We start from the raw sequence: 16737 nt of genomic DNA, 5'->3' as shown, positions 1-16737 counted from the left end.
TCCATCGCTAGTCTCATCTTGGACAACATTTCCATCGCTAGTCTCATCTTGGACAACATTTCCATCGCTAGTCTCATCTTGGACAACATTTCCATTCCTAGTCTCATCTTGGACAACATTTTTATCGCTAGTCTCATCTTGGACAACATTTCCATTCCTAGTCTCATCTTGGACAACATTTCCATCGCTAGTCTCATCTTGGACAACATTTCCATTGCTAGTCTAATCTTGGACAACATTTCCATTCCTAGTCTCATCTTGGACAACATTTCCATTGCTAGTCTCATCTTGGACAACATTCCCATTGCTAGTCTCATCGTGGGAAACATTTCCATTGCTAGTCTCATCGTGGGAAACATTTCCATTGCTAGTCTTATAGTGGAGAAAATTTCCATTACTAGTCTCATAGTGGAAAAAATTTCTATTACTAGTCTCATCGTGGACAACATTTCCATTACTAGTCTCATCGTGAGCAACATTTCCATTGCTATTGTCATCAAGCCCAACATTGCGAATACTGTTCTTGATAGGTATGTCATTTGGATTACAATCTACATTGTGCTTGGGTAAGGACGGGGCCGGTTTTGTAGCTGATGACACGTCACATGACTTATAAATATTGTGCTTGTTTTTCATGTGGCGTCTTTGATTACTTTTGCTTGTGAATTTCAGATCACAGTCTTCCATTTCACAGTCAAATCGCTTCTCCCTTGACCTTACGCGAAGTCCCATCTTGTGTGTGCGCTGTTTGTGTCGTTTAAGATGAACCAGGCTTACAAACTCACTCAAGCAGCCCTCTATTTTGCATTTAAAAGTTTCACTTCCAGTAGTTGTCCTCGTAGTTAGCGGATTCTCGCTTAGTCGACAATGGTGTTTCTTTAAATGTCGTTTCAGGTATCGCGGTTGAGAAAATTTTAATCCACAATTTGACATTGTACATTTAAAGAGCTTTTCGCCAATATGATTCATTTTGTGGTATCTCAGGTCAGTATTTCTATAAAAAATAAAAGTATTGAATAAGTCCTGCAACCAATGAAAAAGGGTCTAAACAGGCTTTTAGTTTTAAAATTTTAGCCATAGAATATTACTTTTCCCGTTATCAAAGAAAGTAAATATTTTTTGTTTTTACTATATATCCCAGCCCTTCAATTTAAAGGCATTTTGACGAGAAGAAAACCTTTTAAATTTCTCGTCAATTTTTTTGAGTCTACCGGAGTGCGAAAAAATATTTGTTGAGAATTTATATTTCGCCTTTAGCCGATGCTTAATTATTTCTAGATTTGTAATTATACCGAATAATGTAGCTAGTAATTTTAGTAAGACCTAAACTATCTTGAATTTTAGACCAGGTACACTCTCTCTTGCTAGCCCCTTAAAAACAAATAATACCACTCCACGAGCAAGATAAAAATTAATAAGTAACACTCCATTGTAACATGGATATGTAAAAATAGTAAAGTATTTTGGATTCCCAACTTGTTTCAAATTCTGGCCTCCTAAAGTACGTAAATCCTAGCAGATGTGAGGTGACTCTAAATTGAGTCGGAAGTAGCGAAGTCACGCGAAAAACTTATCGCTGTCCGGAGACACTGCCGGAGAGTCCTGAGTTGGGGGGTTTGGACTTGGGAATTTCGTCAACACGCAAAAAAAAAAAAAAAAAAAATACGAATGTAACGCTCACTCACAACGTTGAGGCTTTTTTTCTTTATTACGATGTTACTTTTAAAAGGTAAGAAATGGGAATCCATAATTCGTTAGTATTTATATATATCCATGATTATAACATACCTAATAAATGATTTTCCACACTTCTCGAAATCGCAAATGTATGGTCGCACACTGGCATTCTCGTTCGACTGTAAATATTCACTCTCCACGTGCCTTCGCTTCTGATGAACAATCATATTATATTTTTTAAGAAACCCTCTACCACAAGTGACACAAGTAAACTTTTTTTCACCAGTGTGGCTCATGAGGTGTTCTTCATAATGACACTTCAACTTGAAAATGCGACTACAATATTCACACGTATGTATACTTGGTTGTCTAACTTTTGTCTTAGTCTTTGGATTAATATTCTGTTTTAGTTGTTTAAATTTGGATTTTAGTACTTCACCTTTAGGTTTCACTATTTCTTTTCGAAGCGTTCGTCTCTCATTGTATTTTTTAGCTAAAGATTTCATTTTCTCCTTGGTCTGGTTTTTAATATTTTTCGCTGTAATTTTCTTCTTTTTTCTCTTTGACTTTTCATTTCCAGATGACTCATTTGAATCCGAATTGATGGTATTTTCAGCAAAAAACTCGGTTAACATGTTATGTAATAATTTAGCATTTTCATTATTATTCACTCTTTGACATATATCTGACAGTTTGCCTTCGTAGCTACTCAGTTTATCGTTGACAGACTGTTCCAAAGGCAAAGTTTTCTTTCGGTGTATAGCATTTTCAAAGTTTTCTACGTTGTTCAGTTTCGAAAAAGGAACTTCTTTCTCCTTAACCTTTTCAGCAAGTTGTCTCTTGAAAGGACGTGAACCTGCATATTGTCTGGATTTCGGTTTAGCAACTTTTTGGTCAAATAAGTCTAGGCCTGAGACTAATTTCCCAATATCGTCTTGCTTTATGGTTATTTTGTGATTAACATCTTTGTTAAGTGTGTCCAAGTTTTCAATATCTTCATTTGATCCCCAATATTTCATGGCTTCCGGTTCTAAATCTTTCATTTCCGAATAATTCATGTTTGTATTTTCTTGAGATGGAAAACTGGGGTGGATAATAGTAAAGTCTTCATCAGTTTTACCAAAATCGTCTACTTCCATGGCATTCATTTAGGGCAACAGGTCTTATAGACCTTGAAACAATTTGAAGAATCGTATCTAACAAAAACATAAATACAATAGTCTTAGATAAATGAAACTATAGATCATTCCATTAATTGCAGACACGAAGCAAACACCACAGGGGTTTCCCTCGCGTCAGGAAGCACCGCTAGAGGTATTGCGAGTCGACTAATAGCCTATAGGGGGTAGAAAACTAGGGCTTCGTCTGGAATTGCCTCTTGGTGCGAGGGAAATAGACTAAAGGTGGAATTCATAAACGTCGGACGCAACGCTATTTAGTAGAGGCAAAGGCAGGGCGTCGTGCGCAAAAGGCGGAAGTTTGCGCACGACGCCCTGCCTTTGCCTGTAATAAATTGCGTTGCGTCCGACGTTTATGAATTCCACCTTAAGAGGGTAGCCTCCCACCTGTCTGGGTTTCTATGCTAGTAATACATGATAGGTCTATTTGTTAAATACAGTCACAAATATGAAAATGTTAAAATTTTACTTTAATCCCCTTATAAAAACTTTTTTTTTTCGAAACACTAAATTGTTTGAACAATTAAATTTTACTTAAAACGAAATCTAATTTAACTAATCAAACGCATTCGCAATTCCCTTTCGTCACCGACGAGTGCATTAATTTCAAAATTAGCATTCACGAGGTTAGACCAAAAACTAAAAAAGGTTTAAAAACCACCCCACCCCACTACATAACCATGAACGAAATAGTGAACAATTCAGGATATGCTTTTAACGAAAAAAAACGTCCACTATATGTTTAACAAGCTGCTACTATCGCCCCTGTTGAGACAAATTCGTACTAGCGGAATCACCTCATTTTAGGGACAGAATTAAAGCCAAAGTGTTTTCATTCCTTTCTCATGCGGATAATGTAAATACCGGCAACACGTACTTCAAACATAGAACATACTTACTTTACAGTTAAGTTTACGCCAGTGAGAGCCTCAAAATACGAGAAAACAAGGCCATATGACTATGTATAGTACATTGATACCATAAATATTGTACATTTTGAGGTGGTTAGCGTTTTATGCCGGGCTTCCAATTGCGGCCACAACTTTTTAGAGGGTCAGGCTTTTCGCGGGCTTGGAAAGACTTATACCCAAGTGATTTTTTCATTTTCCAAAGGCCGTATATAGAGTCTTGGCTCAAAATTTCATTTGGAATGGATGTCGTAACATAACTTACTTCCAGAAAGGTAACAGATTAAGCCTGACAAATACATCTTTTGGTAATTTAGTTACAGATGGGTTCCAAATTTAAAAAATGGAAGTTCCAAGTGTCCTTAAGCTGAAATTCCTTTAACCAATGGGCCAATTAAATTTAAATGTTAACATGCAAGTATGTTACCAATATTTTAAGGAATAAACTACATGATGAATCTGCCTTGAGAGAGACATGAGGATAATGAAGCTAGAGAACAAGGTTTTACTGATTATTTATCCCAAAAAGAGTCCGAATAAACCAGGGAAATTAGTATTCATAAGCAGCTAGCTTCATTATATAAAACTTTTATTTAAGCAAGAGACCTCGTTATGTAGAGGATGTTCCAAAAATAGTAGCGAGTTCTAGGGGTGATTTTCAGACGAAACATTCTACAAGTTTTGATTTTAAGTGTTTCACGGATGACCCTTTAAATTTAAGTAAGAAACTGAAAGACAATGCTAATTTACTGGGGTCTTCAGTAAAACACTCTAATCATAACTTAGTGCAAAAAGTCACAGAACATTTTCGACTCAAAATTGCCCATAGAACCCACTGTATTTCGGTCCTACAACGTTTTTTTTTTAAATCTGGTAAATCTATCAGTTTACGACACGAAAGAAATCGGAGATTTCGTAACGTCAATTAGCTTAACGAAGGCAGCTACTTTACATGTAATTTATTATAACTTTATTTTTATATACTTAAGAGACCTCGTTGATAGTGTAAGGACCCAAGTGCATCGGCTCTTTGGGAAACCAATTTTGAGCCGAAAATGTATTTTCTAAAACATTTTGCCCTAAACTGGTCATGATTAGAGTGTTCTACGGATGATCCCTTAAATTTAAGCAAGAAACTGAAAAACAATGCCAATTTACTAAAGTGGTCATCCGTAAAACACTCCAATCATAGCTTGTAACTTAGAGCAAAAAGTCATAGAACCCACTGTACTTTGGTCCTACCACCTTTTCGGAAACCTTGTAAATCAATTTGTGTACGGCACGAATGAAATCGGCGGTTTCGTAACGTTAATTATCTTAACGTTACCTTCATAGCTGCGAGTTAAGCAAATTCGGTATGATTCCGCCACTTTTCCCGCTTTTTGGTATAGTGAAGGCTTCTTCAGATGATACAACTTCTGACTCAACTATCGATGGGTCAAAAAGTAGAGCCAGCAAGAATTGTTTAGTGATCATATTTTAATTTGGTGATTCAACTTGTACAACTTCTGAAGTTGACTCACCTAAATGAGTCAATAAGTGTGTCGTCTGAAGAGGCCTTTAATTACCAGAGTATAGTTAACTCGCGTGACGGTAAAATTTTAGTCACTCAGTGCAATCTCAGTTTACATTGCGGAGTATTAGCGTAGCTCACGGCTTGACGAAGAAAATGGGGCAAGTGTTCTAAAGTACATACGTAGAGTAACGAATAAACAAGTTGGGAAAACCAAAATATTACCTCTCCGAGTCAAGACGACTACTTACAAACTTATTTACCCAGATATGGAAATGTTTCTTAAGTTAAAATTTATGAAATATTAAAGCAGTATACAAAGTATAGCAAATTTACTGTAAATCAGACGACATTTTACATCCAATAATGATATACTTGTACACATTAAAATCATCCGATGGGGGAAAAACGGGTCATCGGCGTTTTATAAATGACGCTAGCCTAATAAAGCGTGCAAGGTACCAAGGCTTAACAAAAATTGTAGGATAACATATTTATAGAGATAGATAACAACTTTTATAATTAAAATTAGAAACTAACATATCTCTTAAAATTCTCGCGTGATCAACTGGTTTCACGCCAATTAAATAGCTATAGTCCCATAGAGCTATTTGTATTAATTCCTGCATAGTTTTTTCGCCAAGCTGAGAACTACGCGTTTTACGTCACGTTATCCAAAAAGCTAACTATTTTCTTTGAAGACCGCGCTAGCTCAGCGCTAAGTACCGTAACGTCAAAATTCAAAAACAAAATCCCTGGGCCGCGTTCAGCAACGCTGGGCTCTGCTGATCGCGGCCCAGATTTCCACCATGATAATAAAATTTAAGCCTAATTATTTAAAAGTGTATTTAACTTTCGGCACAATCTGAACCGTTAATGTCTCTGCATACAGAAACGAAAACCAAACCCAAACGTTTACTTTTTGGTTCACTAGGCCTATTGACAAATAAGAGGTCATTTGACCAACATAGCAGCATTGTGCTTGTATTCACTGTGATTTTAGAAAGGATTATGCTATAAACAGATGTAGTATAGCTTAAGTAATATATAAACATCCATTTTAAATAATAATATTAAAAAAAATCTTTGGAATATCAAAATGAAATAGAGCTTTAAAGCTACAAAAGTACTAAATGCATCATAATTACGAAAAATATTTCCACATATTCACTTTATATTAAGGATAAAGGGAATATTACGGTTTCTTTACACATCAAAACAAAACGAACTTCTAACGCAGCGCACTACTGTAACAACGGACGGACACATACAGACAAAAACATAGACTGCTTTTAACTCTTTCCGTATTAATTTTGAATTGAGAAACAAGATTATCTTAAATATTAAAATAAATATAATTAATATTTAATATTTTCTTCGTTAGTTATTCGCCTTATTGAACGTTACATCGTTTTGAAAAAGAACAATTAAACATTCTTGAGAGACTTGACTAATATTGGCGTTTGAAATGAAGCATACGCCGGTTGCTTCGCCTTCATCAAATAGGTAGTATATAAAGGTGTCGAATCGCAGCTATGGATAAGAACAGCGCAATTGCGTGAACCTTTGGTGGAAGCCCCACCATTGGGAGGCCGGACGTTTCTCGTAACCCTGGCCGATCGCCGCGTATGTCTTAACCTTAAGGAGTAGAAGCCAGGTGTACAGACTGGTGTCCATGTGGGATGGACAAAATCAAAGACCAGAAGATGGTGGTGTTAGAAGCCAGGTGTACAGACTGGTCTCCATGTGGGATGGACAAAAACAAAGACCAGAAGATGGTGGTGTTAGAAGCCAGGTGTACAGACTGGTCTCCATGTGGGATGGACAAAAACAAAGACCAGAAGATGGTGGTGTTAGAAGCCAGGTGTACAGACTGGTGTCCATGTGGGATGGACAAAAACAAAGACCAGAAGATGGTGGTGTTAGATGCCAGGTGTACAAACTGGTGTCCATGTGGGATGGACAAAAACAAAGACCGGAAAATGATGGTGATAGAAGCCAGTAAGTGCAGACTGGTGTCTATGTGGAATGGACAAAGACCACAAAATGGTGGTGTTTGAAGCCAATAAGTACAGATTGGTATTCATGTAGAATAGACAATTGACTAGTCAGATGAAGTAATAGTGGCCAGTTGATTTGTGGATAGATTCAAGTTTTGAAATTTCCGGGAACTGTGAATACGGTCCGGAAATAGCGAACACATTTGCTTCAATTCGGAAACTGCGAACACGGTCCCCTGGGGTGTAAGTCAATAACAACAGACAGACAGACAGACAGACAGACAGACAGACAGACACACACACAGACACGTCGAAATTAGAACCTCTCCGTGACATACGTCACTCGGAGAGGTAAAAATGTATTTGAGCGTATCACGCTCCGTTATTTATTTAATAAGGAAGAAAAGTAGCATTGGTGGTCGAAATGGAAGCTAAATGCAGGGTTGGCAAAAATTATGTTTTTTTTAAAAAAAAACAAAAGTTGTGTTTTTTATTGTTTAAAACACGATTTTTTGTTTTAAACTGTTTTTTAAACAAGTAGAAAAAAACAGTAAAAAAACACAAAAAAACTAGTTTTAAACATGTTTAAATCACTCTTCCAGATCTAATAGTCTATATCGCGGCTCTCCATTTAAGCCACTACTCCCGCTAGCGCAAGGCGCTTATTTTCACAGCCTACTTGATTAAAAAAAAGGGTCTTGGTTTGGACCAAGACAGAATAAACAAACGATAAGAGTGACGTTTATCAATTGACTGAAGTCCCGATATTGCAATTTTTCTTTATTTATATTAATTTAATCCTTAATCAATATTTAATTCAATCAACTGATTTAACAGTTAGTCGATTTATTCCCTCCAAATTGATTGAAAAAACTACAAATTTACGCATTTTCAAGAACAAATTAGATTTTCCGAAATTATTTTATGATATTAATTATTTTGAGCGTTCAATATTGAATAAATTCAGAATTTCAAGGTGTAAGAAATTGTCCGTGTGGAATTGGAACCAGGGACCACTTGAACCCAAAGCAAGTATTATACACATGGACCAACGGACCACGAAACGTATTGAGAAGTAAAACACGAAAATAAAAATACTCCTAAATTTATAATATGAAGCTCTAAGACGCGACCTTCCGGGATTTAACCTGGTACCACTCGCAAGCAGCGTGAGTATCATACCCCTAGACCAACGTACAACGAACATGTACTGCAAAGTCAAACAGGAAAATCAAGAGCTCCTAAAATTTAGAATTTGAAGGTGTAAGAAATGGTCCTTGTCAGGGTTGGCAAAAACTTAGTTAAAAAAATTTGTGATTTTATTGTTTATAACACGATTTAAAGTTTGATTTTCGGAAAACATTTTATCGTGAAATTAATTATTTAAAAGGGAGTACGTGTTGAGGGTACAATATTTTATATTTGAAAAATTCTACTGACTGTTTAAAAAAGAGCAAACGATCTTTTCAAAAGGAAAATATAATTTTTTTAATAGCGGATACAAAATGAGTGTGATGCGTAAATTTGTACATTTAACCCCTAATGCCTAAATGCCTGATTTCTTTTGTGGCCACTATTCAGGCATTTCCGCTTCCGTACTTCCGAGTTTCTTGGTCAGAACTCATCATAGATTTGAAACTTCACCACCCCTTACTTATTTGTAGGCGCTCATGTTTTCCGTTTTCGGATTAGGCGTATTAATTTTAGCACTGTCAAAGGCCTGGCTTTATAGATTACGCGTAATCTTTTTAGAACAGTAAAATGTACCAACAGTGTAGAGAAACCACATAGGAAAAATGTTATTGCTTTGCTTTAAGTAGATGACAAAATAAGTTATCCTTAATCATATTTTTGAATATCAGTCTTCAATACAGATTGGTAATGGATAAAACATCTGGTAGGGTCTCCAAACCATTAAACACACATTTGAAACAGTCGAATAATTGGAAGGTTTTGACTGGAGCTTATTATTTCTATTATTTAATCTTTTCGCTCATTTTCAAATAAAAAAATAGTTAAAAATATTCGAAATTTTTCTCCATAAAAAAACATGTTTTAAACTTTTTGTTTAAAACGTTTTAAACAAATTAAAGTTTTTTTCATGGCTGTTTAAAACAAGTTTTAAACCAAAGTTTAAAACAATTTGTTTAAAACTTGCCAACCCTGGCTAAATGTTTTCGTTTTCTTATAATTGCTCGAAGTTGTTCACTCGATATGAATGTAAAACAGAAAAGCTAATTTCATAAAAGAGGAGCAGAGGATTAATTAAGTCTTTGCCAAGTTTTCTAAACAATGGTGCCCTCCATTTTTAAGGACCTATAAACCGGTTTATGTTGATAGGGTTATTGGTTGGAATTCGTCCTCTGTTAAAAGACTGAAATCATTGAAAAGGTGCAAGAGGTAAACACTACTAAGTTCGACCCCAGGGAACTAGAAGTACCCTAAAACTCAAAAATTTATAAATATGATTAAACCTTTGCCAAGTTTGTTAAAAAATGGTGCCTTCCAGGTTTATGGAAGTACATAGGGACCCTATGTACTTCCATAAACCTGACATTTTAAATAATCCTTGGCTTCAGGATCGTACTCTAATGTTACTAACATTAGAGTACGATCCTGAAGCCAAGGATAATTTAAAATGTCTCAGGATAAAACGCACACACAGATTCCGAAATTTTAACCCATCCCCCTCTTCTCCACCTACTGTTTTGGAGCGTAAAAAGGAAAACGAATAGCGATATGGCGCCACCTATCTTATTATCGCGAAAGCATAGACGAAAGAGAAATATTTTTCGAAAGCATGCTGTATAGTTCTTGTTCGAATTGTTAACGGTCGTTAAGAACATTTAGTTCAAGGTTCAAAAAATGAGATGAGTTCCTAAAGATCATAATTTAATTTTATTAATAGACAAGACCATGGAGAAAGGGGGAGGAGTCGAATTGAGTAGCGTTTCTCGGTCACTATACGTAGTAATTTTCACCCCCAAGTGGGAGAAAACTGTGGGGGATGGAATGGGGAAAGATTCTTGCACACTGTGGTAAAACCGCCATGATGCTTCTTTGGCTACATTTATCACGCCCTCTCTAGACCATGTCTCGACTTAGCAAATTAAAAATATAGTGGCAGCATGGTTCCAGGCTTCCATAGTTTTAGATAATAACTTTGGCGTTTATACACGCAGTATATGCCCATATCAAAAGTAAATAGATTATAAACAATATCTATTTACTTTTGCCCATATTCAAATAATTAATACGTGAAATATTTCCTAATTCACAAAAAACCTTGCCTCCGTTCCTCCGTTGAAATCTACGCGCCACGAAGTACCAGAAGGCAATTAAATTAAACTCGCCACCATGGTGCCACAGACGGCGCCAGCTAACTAGGTCACGTGTGTTTACCACGATGCGGATGATGCGACCCCCACTATTTCAACCCACCCCGTCCTCCCGTTTTTGTGGGAAATTATATCGCGGGTCGGGCAGAGTTCGGCTCAAGATTTCGACTCCTCCCCCCTTTCTCCATGACAAGACCAAGGCTAAAAGTTTATTAATATTATTTGAAGATTAAAGCAATAATCCTTGATTAAAGCAAACATTCAGTTCAAAAATATATGAGGTGAGTTTACATTTGTTTAATAGGCAAGGTTTGAGTAGATCTGCTAGAGCAGACGAGAGTGACAAAACTGACAAGAACCCGATCACGTGTTGACGCTTCAAAATAAATGGCTTTCCGGTTTGCCGATTGCGCCCCCTAGGTATCGTTTGGAACATCTACCTTCGATATTTCCCCTCTGCGTTTTATCCTAAGACCTTTTAAACAATCCTTGCTGAACCTTAATCTTAACTTTTCTTCATTATTGGTCAAGAGAATATATATATTAAGAGGAGCAGAAGACTAAGCCCTGGAGGAACCAGAAGAAGAAAGTCAAAAACGGAAGGAAGTTAACTTGAATGGGGCACAGTAGTTTCTATCTCATACGCGCACTTGCCTTGGCGCAAAGCGGAGGAGCCAGACATCACGTAATCCGTTAAGAAGGAAACCACGAAGAAAATAGAGTTGTAAACAAACCCCTAAATTATAAGTAACCATCTACTCCTCTTGATACATTCTCTTTGGTTTTAGGTTGCGCCTATTTCAAGGTACTTGCATTTATTAGTGCAAAAAATTGGATTACTAATTTTTAGTACTTTCTACGAATTCTGGAGAATACCACGTACATTTTCAGCTTAGAAATGTGGTACAACTTTTCCTACACCGTTAGTACTAAAGCATATTAACGTCAAGTTGTATATCAAGCGTCCTTTGAGCATTAATTTTGTTTACCTGCAAGTGGTGAATTGAGTCAAAAATGCAACAATGCGTTAGAAATTAAATATTTCCTTGCGAATTAGTAAAAACTTCATAATTCTCATTCGGCAAAAAGTTTGAATTTTAAAGAGAGAATGTCGTCCAATCTGAGAGTTTCTGAACGAGCTTGAGAGAAATACACACTTAAAATATCGAATTAGCTCCTCTAGTGATGGGCTTTTAATTCGAAAAATTAAAATTTCTACATGTGTACAATGTGGTTACGGTATTATATTCCTGCCATACTAGAATGAGATAGTTGAAAAATTTCAAAGGATTTGTTGGTAGGGTTTTAAAGTAAAGGCCGGCTCCGTTGACGCACCTTAAAAATGGCTTTTCTACTACTGAAAAAAGCTACCACACAGTCTACAAATAACACCTTTAAGGCTTTCAGTCCTATTTAGAACATCTTCGTGAATCTTAGCTGTTTTGCTTTATTTTATCAAAAATTATGTTCAAAACTTAATTTAAATCAATTATACTTTTTTCCAACTTTCAACTAAAAAATGAATAAATCTCCAACTTTGTACCTTAGCGAGGACGTTGTTTCTCAATTTAGGCACTTAGGCTAGCAATGAACAGAACAAATAGCAGACGAACCAGCCGCGTTACTGCGCGTTAACACAAACAACCTATTTTTAATGTAGTAAAACAAACAGCTTCTGGGCAGTAACTCTACGCGAGCTCAACGGCCAACTACGGCGAAAGTCTGATAGAGCTAGAATGTTTCCTTGTGCCCTACTTTTCCCTTCATCCACCTTTGCCGGCTATCACTGTTACAGTTTTTGTAAACACACGCTTATTCTTTCCCATTTCACTTAAATAACGACCAATTCCAATAATTTAATGGAAAGTGAATCGGTGATAACGTTTTACGCCATTAAACTTCAAAAGTTCAAATATTATACTTTAATGGTTCACCCGCAGATGGCGTTAGCGAAACCCGAAATAAGAGCTTCAACTTGTCTCCCAATTGTTTATATGTTTTTGCTCTACCTCTCTCTCAAACCATCCCCTCAGTCTATAATTATACGTCCTTCTTGCTACAAGTTACAACTAGTGGATGTTTCGGTTAGAACATGCAAAGGTATGGCTGTTAAGCCCTGGGTTGTTCATTATTTCGTTCATGACAGACTAAACTGGCAATCTCTCAAGGACCGTCGTCTTTACCTAGACTTGCTTATAATATTTAAAATACTACGATGACCGGATCAAAGGTATTTTTCATATAATACAGCGTCAACTATTAAAACCAGTGGGCCTAGCTTTAAATTACACCTTCCCCACTCTCGATGTGATGCTGCGAAATACTCATTTTCCCGTACGTAATCATTCCCTGGAATAACTTACCTGAGGATGTTGTGATCGCTAGTTCAGTGGTGATTTTCAAGCATAAACTATTAGAATACCTCAACACCACTTAAATTAACGAGATTACATGGCTCTAAGGCAATATGCCCCTTGACACTCACGGACAAAGAGCAAAAAAAACCCCAACACATCCAAGGCTTATACCCTTATTTTACCATTCACGTAACTGTGTTCGAAAACCAAATATAATTTAGCTTACCTATCAGCTGAATATATATTTAAACTCATTTTAGAGCATTTACATTGTCAGTGGTCCAAGTGCGGCGCTCACTTTCAGCTCCTAAATTTATTACTGAAGGTTCAAATCATTATCCGATTATGGTTTGATTTTGAAGAGCAATGAAATGTAGCAGACGACAAATAAATAACTTCTCTCTTAACTTCAGCCATAGCCCACTCGTTCACGCGCACAGCGACACAAGCTACTCGTGCTAAAGTAATGGCAATTGGCCAGTCTGGGAAATAGCACACTTCCTCTGGTCCAAAACCAGTTTATTAATTGCTCGGACTAGTTTTTTTTAATTCGAGAAGTGGGGCTTACTGGTCCTCGGGACCACTTTATTAATTGCAAATCTATAGGAGAACAAAGGCTGGGACCAGTCCGGAGACCAGTTTGTTATTTCGGTCCCTAGGGGATCACTGGTCCCAAGGACCAGTTTAAAAAATATCCTTATTTCCCAGACTGCAATTGGCATGCCGCATGAAAAAAAGAATGCGCCTGAGGAAATTGGTTTTCACTCTACAGGATAGGCAACTCCATCTCTCCGACGACAGCTTATTCTGTATATACTCTGTTACAACATCGTTTGTCAGCACGCGCAAAGCTAGGTCCTTATGTAATGTAGGTTTGTACGTGCTGTCAAGAGACGAAAAACTTCAGAATCTTCAGGGTTCAAAATATCCGCGACTCCCGCGAGTTTTTTTCAGGGCCGGAAATAAGAAAAAATTCTCATAGGACATGTGTCCAGTGACCCCATTGAGTTCTAATATATGTATTTCTAGAGTTTTTGTTGAATTTCCTCCTCGCGTACTCGGATTCGTCGAATTTCATTACTTTATCATTAGTCGGTAGCGCCATCTGTCGCCTTACGTGAGAAGCTTAAAAGAATTTCCCACGATTTTTGCGGGAGAGCGCCCCGCAAAATCGTCGCAGCTCGAGTTTGAAAATTAGGCTTAGGAAGAAGTAAAGCGCGAAATATGAAAGTTAGGTAATTGAAAAACCGTAAGTGGAGCCTAATAAATAAAATTTGATATTTAATAAATGGAATATTGATCAATTTCTTATTAAATGCGTGTTTTTACTTGGGAATTATATGTTATTAGTTATTAAAGTAACACATAATGTGAAAATGTATTAAATTTCGAAATGGGTCGAAAATGCTCAGTAGAAAAGTGTGTCAACACTGGTAGAAATAAAAATGTTTTGTGACATAAGTATATACGTATAGAAAATTAATAAATATTGAGATAGTTCAACCCTTTTTGAACTGTACCATTAAGATTCCATGCAAAAAATTCGGAATTACCAAAACAATGGTGTCAGGCCATTAATGGAATTGTATGGACTCCAAAAAAAGACATTTGCAGTGATCATTTTTGTCAAGTTGACTACCACGAAAGCTCAAAAATACATTTACTATCGGTTAATGCAGTTACTTCTCTGTTTTTACTCGAATCTAGCAATTTACTTCCATTATCATAGCGGTTTCTAAACATTTTCTATCTATATTGAGAAATTATAGCAGACGCCATAGTAAAAAATATGTGTTTTTAAGTGAAATAGATGGCGCCACCACCTAATGATAAAGTTATCCGTCCGTCCCATAATTTCAAAAACGATGGTCGCGCGAGCGCGAAAACCCGATATCCAAATAGAACTCTAGAAAGATATATGTTCTGAACTCAATGAGTGACCCCCCTATTTGACTGGAAAATTTATTGGACATTGTCCACTGGCATGTGCATAAAAAGGTGTCGCATCTTCATAGTCAAGCTATCAAAACTTCGGAAAATTTATTGGTCAAAATGTCCAGTGACCCCCTTCGTTTTTAAAAAATTATGGGACATTATTAAATTTTATTGGACAATGCCCCGTGTCCTGTGCTTATTTCCGGCCCTGGTTTTTTTAGCTCGAGTGCACAGACCTCTAGGCTTTAGTTTCAAATACGTGTAGTAGGCTGTAGGTAATTTCACTCATATTTGAAACAGCCACGGAAATAAGACAGGTTTACAGGTCCAAAACCACTTTATTAATTACTCAGACTAGTTTTTTTATTCAAAAACAGAGGGTCACGAGTCCTAGGGACTTGTTTATTTGTTCTAAACTTTGATAAATATTGAAAGGGGACCATTTTAGTAATTCAATGTTTTCGTCAAATTTCGACTCCTTTCTAATAGCAAGGAGTCTTAATCTTATTTCGTAATTATCTCTACTAATTGTAATTGCCGAGATTTGTTTTAAACGTATCTAGTTTTATGTTCTCTTCTATTGGTTCGATATCCTTACTTAAATCCATATTGTACCTTCAATAGGGAGAGGGCGTTTGTCAGGGAGGGAAAGAACATCCGACGTCATTTTATACCTCTACTTAGGGGAGCGTTTGTAGGCGCGATACTGAAATTCCCCCGTTAGGGGGATGGAATCGAGGCAAGAGATATAAGCCTATGACGTGGCAAGAATGGGTTTGCCCTCTCCCTATACCATTTAAAACATTACCAGATACTCTGTCCTGATTACAAACAAAAATCGAGGAAGTTCTAGCATACACAATATCAGACGAAGGTAACCGCGAATTAACACAAGACCTATTTTAAGGGAGTGAACGGGCCCAGTATAGCTACGCCAATAAAACGACCAACTACGGCGAAACTCTGATGACTCGCGACTTTTGGCCATTTTCATACTATTCCTCTCATGCGATAATTTTAAGAGATTTTTCGAAGCGTACTATAATTATGACGCTGTACGATATAGTTTGCTAAATTCGATAATTCGGCTTCGGAGTACGATAATTGTACGATAATTTAGCGGGAAACCTAACTAATTAATCTGGGCACAAAAGGCTCCCTAAAGGCAAAAGTAGATGGGGGAAAGTAAAGCTCGAGGATGATCCCCCACCTTTGACTGTGGGTTTCCTCTAAGTTTAGAAGCTCTCTCTCCTCTCCCTTACCCCCTATGCGAGTTAGCCAATGACGTTTGAGAAAACACCCCAGCCTCTTATCGATTTTTTTTTTTGAGAAGTAGTTCGTAGCGACGGCAGCGCCCCGGGACAGTAGCAGGTGAAAGCTTGAAAAAATCGTCTGCTCTATAGGAAAATTGGTAGGATTTTACTTTACTTAACTAACCCAACCAACACTTGATTCTGATTAATTAGACCACGGGGAGTTCGGAAAAAATAGTGAAAAAATTCTAAACCCGCCGCAAGTTGTCCGAAAATTTTTGGAAAATTTGAAAATTGCATGTACTTACCGCCATTAAGAGCGCTACGCGCCTAAACGCATTCTGCCCTCGATCTTGAAAAACTACCCGGGGGGGGGGGGGTAAATATAATAACAAGGACTCGCGACGGAAATCAGGGAGCACACTCTGCGGAAAAATAGCTATGAAATTTTAAACACCCGCTGAAACATTACAATTCTCATACCAGGATAGAAAAATATTTGAAGCAAGCTCCAATTTTAAAAATAAACAACGATATTTTGCTAAATTGCGTAGATTATTTCGTAAGTAAATGAAGAT

The 16737-nt window shown here is 36.9% G+C and overlaps 1 protein-coding gene across 1 annotated transcript; it reads right to left on the bottom strand.

Moving 5' to 3' along the window:
* Nucleotides 1–222: 222 nt before the first annotated feature.
* Nucleotides 223–13331, bottom strand: LOC149707854 (uncharacterized). The gene is made up of 3 exons (XM_089863820.1): nucleotides 13198–13331; nucleotides 1789–2873; nucleotides 223–994 (listed from the first exon to the last, which is right to left on the bottom strand). Exons 2-3 carry the CDS (start codon nucleotides 2823–2825, stop codon nucleotides 223–225), a joined length of 1809 nt encoding a protein of 602 aa, XP_089719946.1. The 5' UTR covers nucleotides 2826–2873; nucleotides 13198–13331.
* Between the last annotated feature and the right edge of the window lie 3406 nt (nucleotides 13332–16737).

The sequence above is a fragment of the Phalangium opilio genome, unplaced genomic scaffold (genome assembly GCF_054372755.1).
Source record: "Phalangium opilio isolate 3A_F unplaced genomic scaffold, DU_Popi_V2 ptg000013l_1, whole genome shotgun sequence".
Classification (NCBI taxonomy): domain Eukaryota; kingdom Metazoa; phylum Arthropoda; class Arachnida; order Opiliones; family Phalangiidae; genus Phalangium; species Phalangium opilio.
This window is presented reverse-complemented; position numbering and strand designations above follow the sequence as displayed.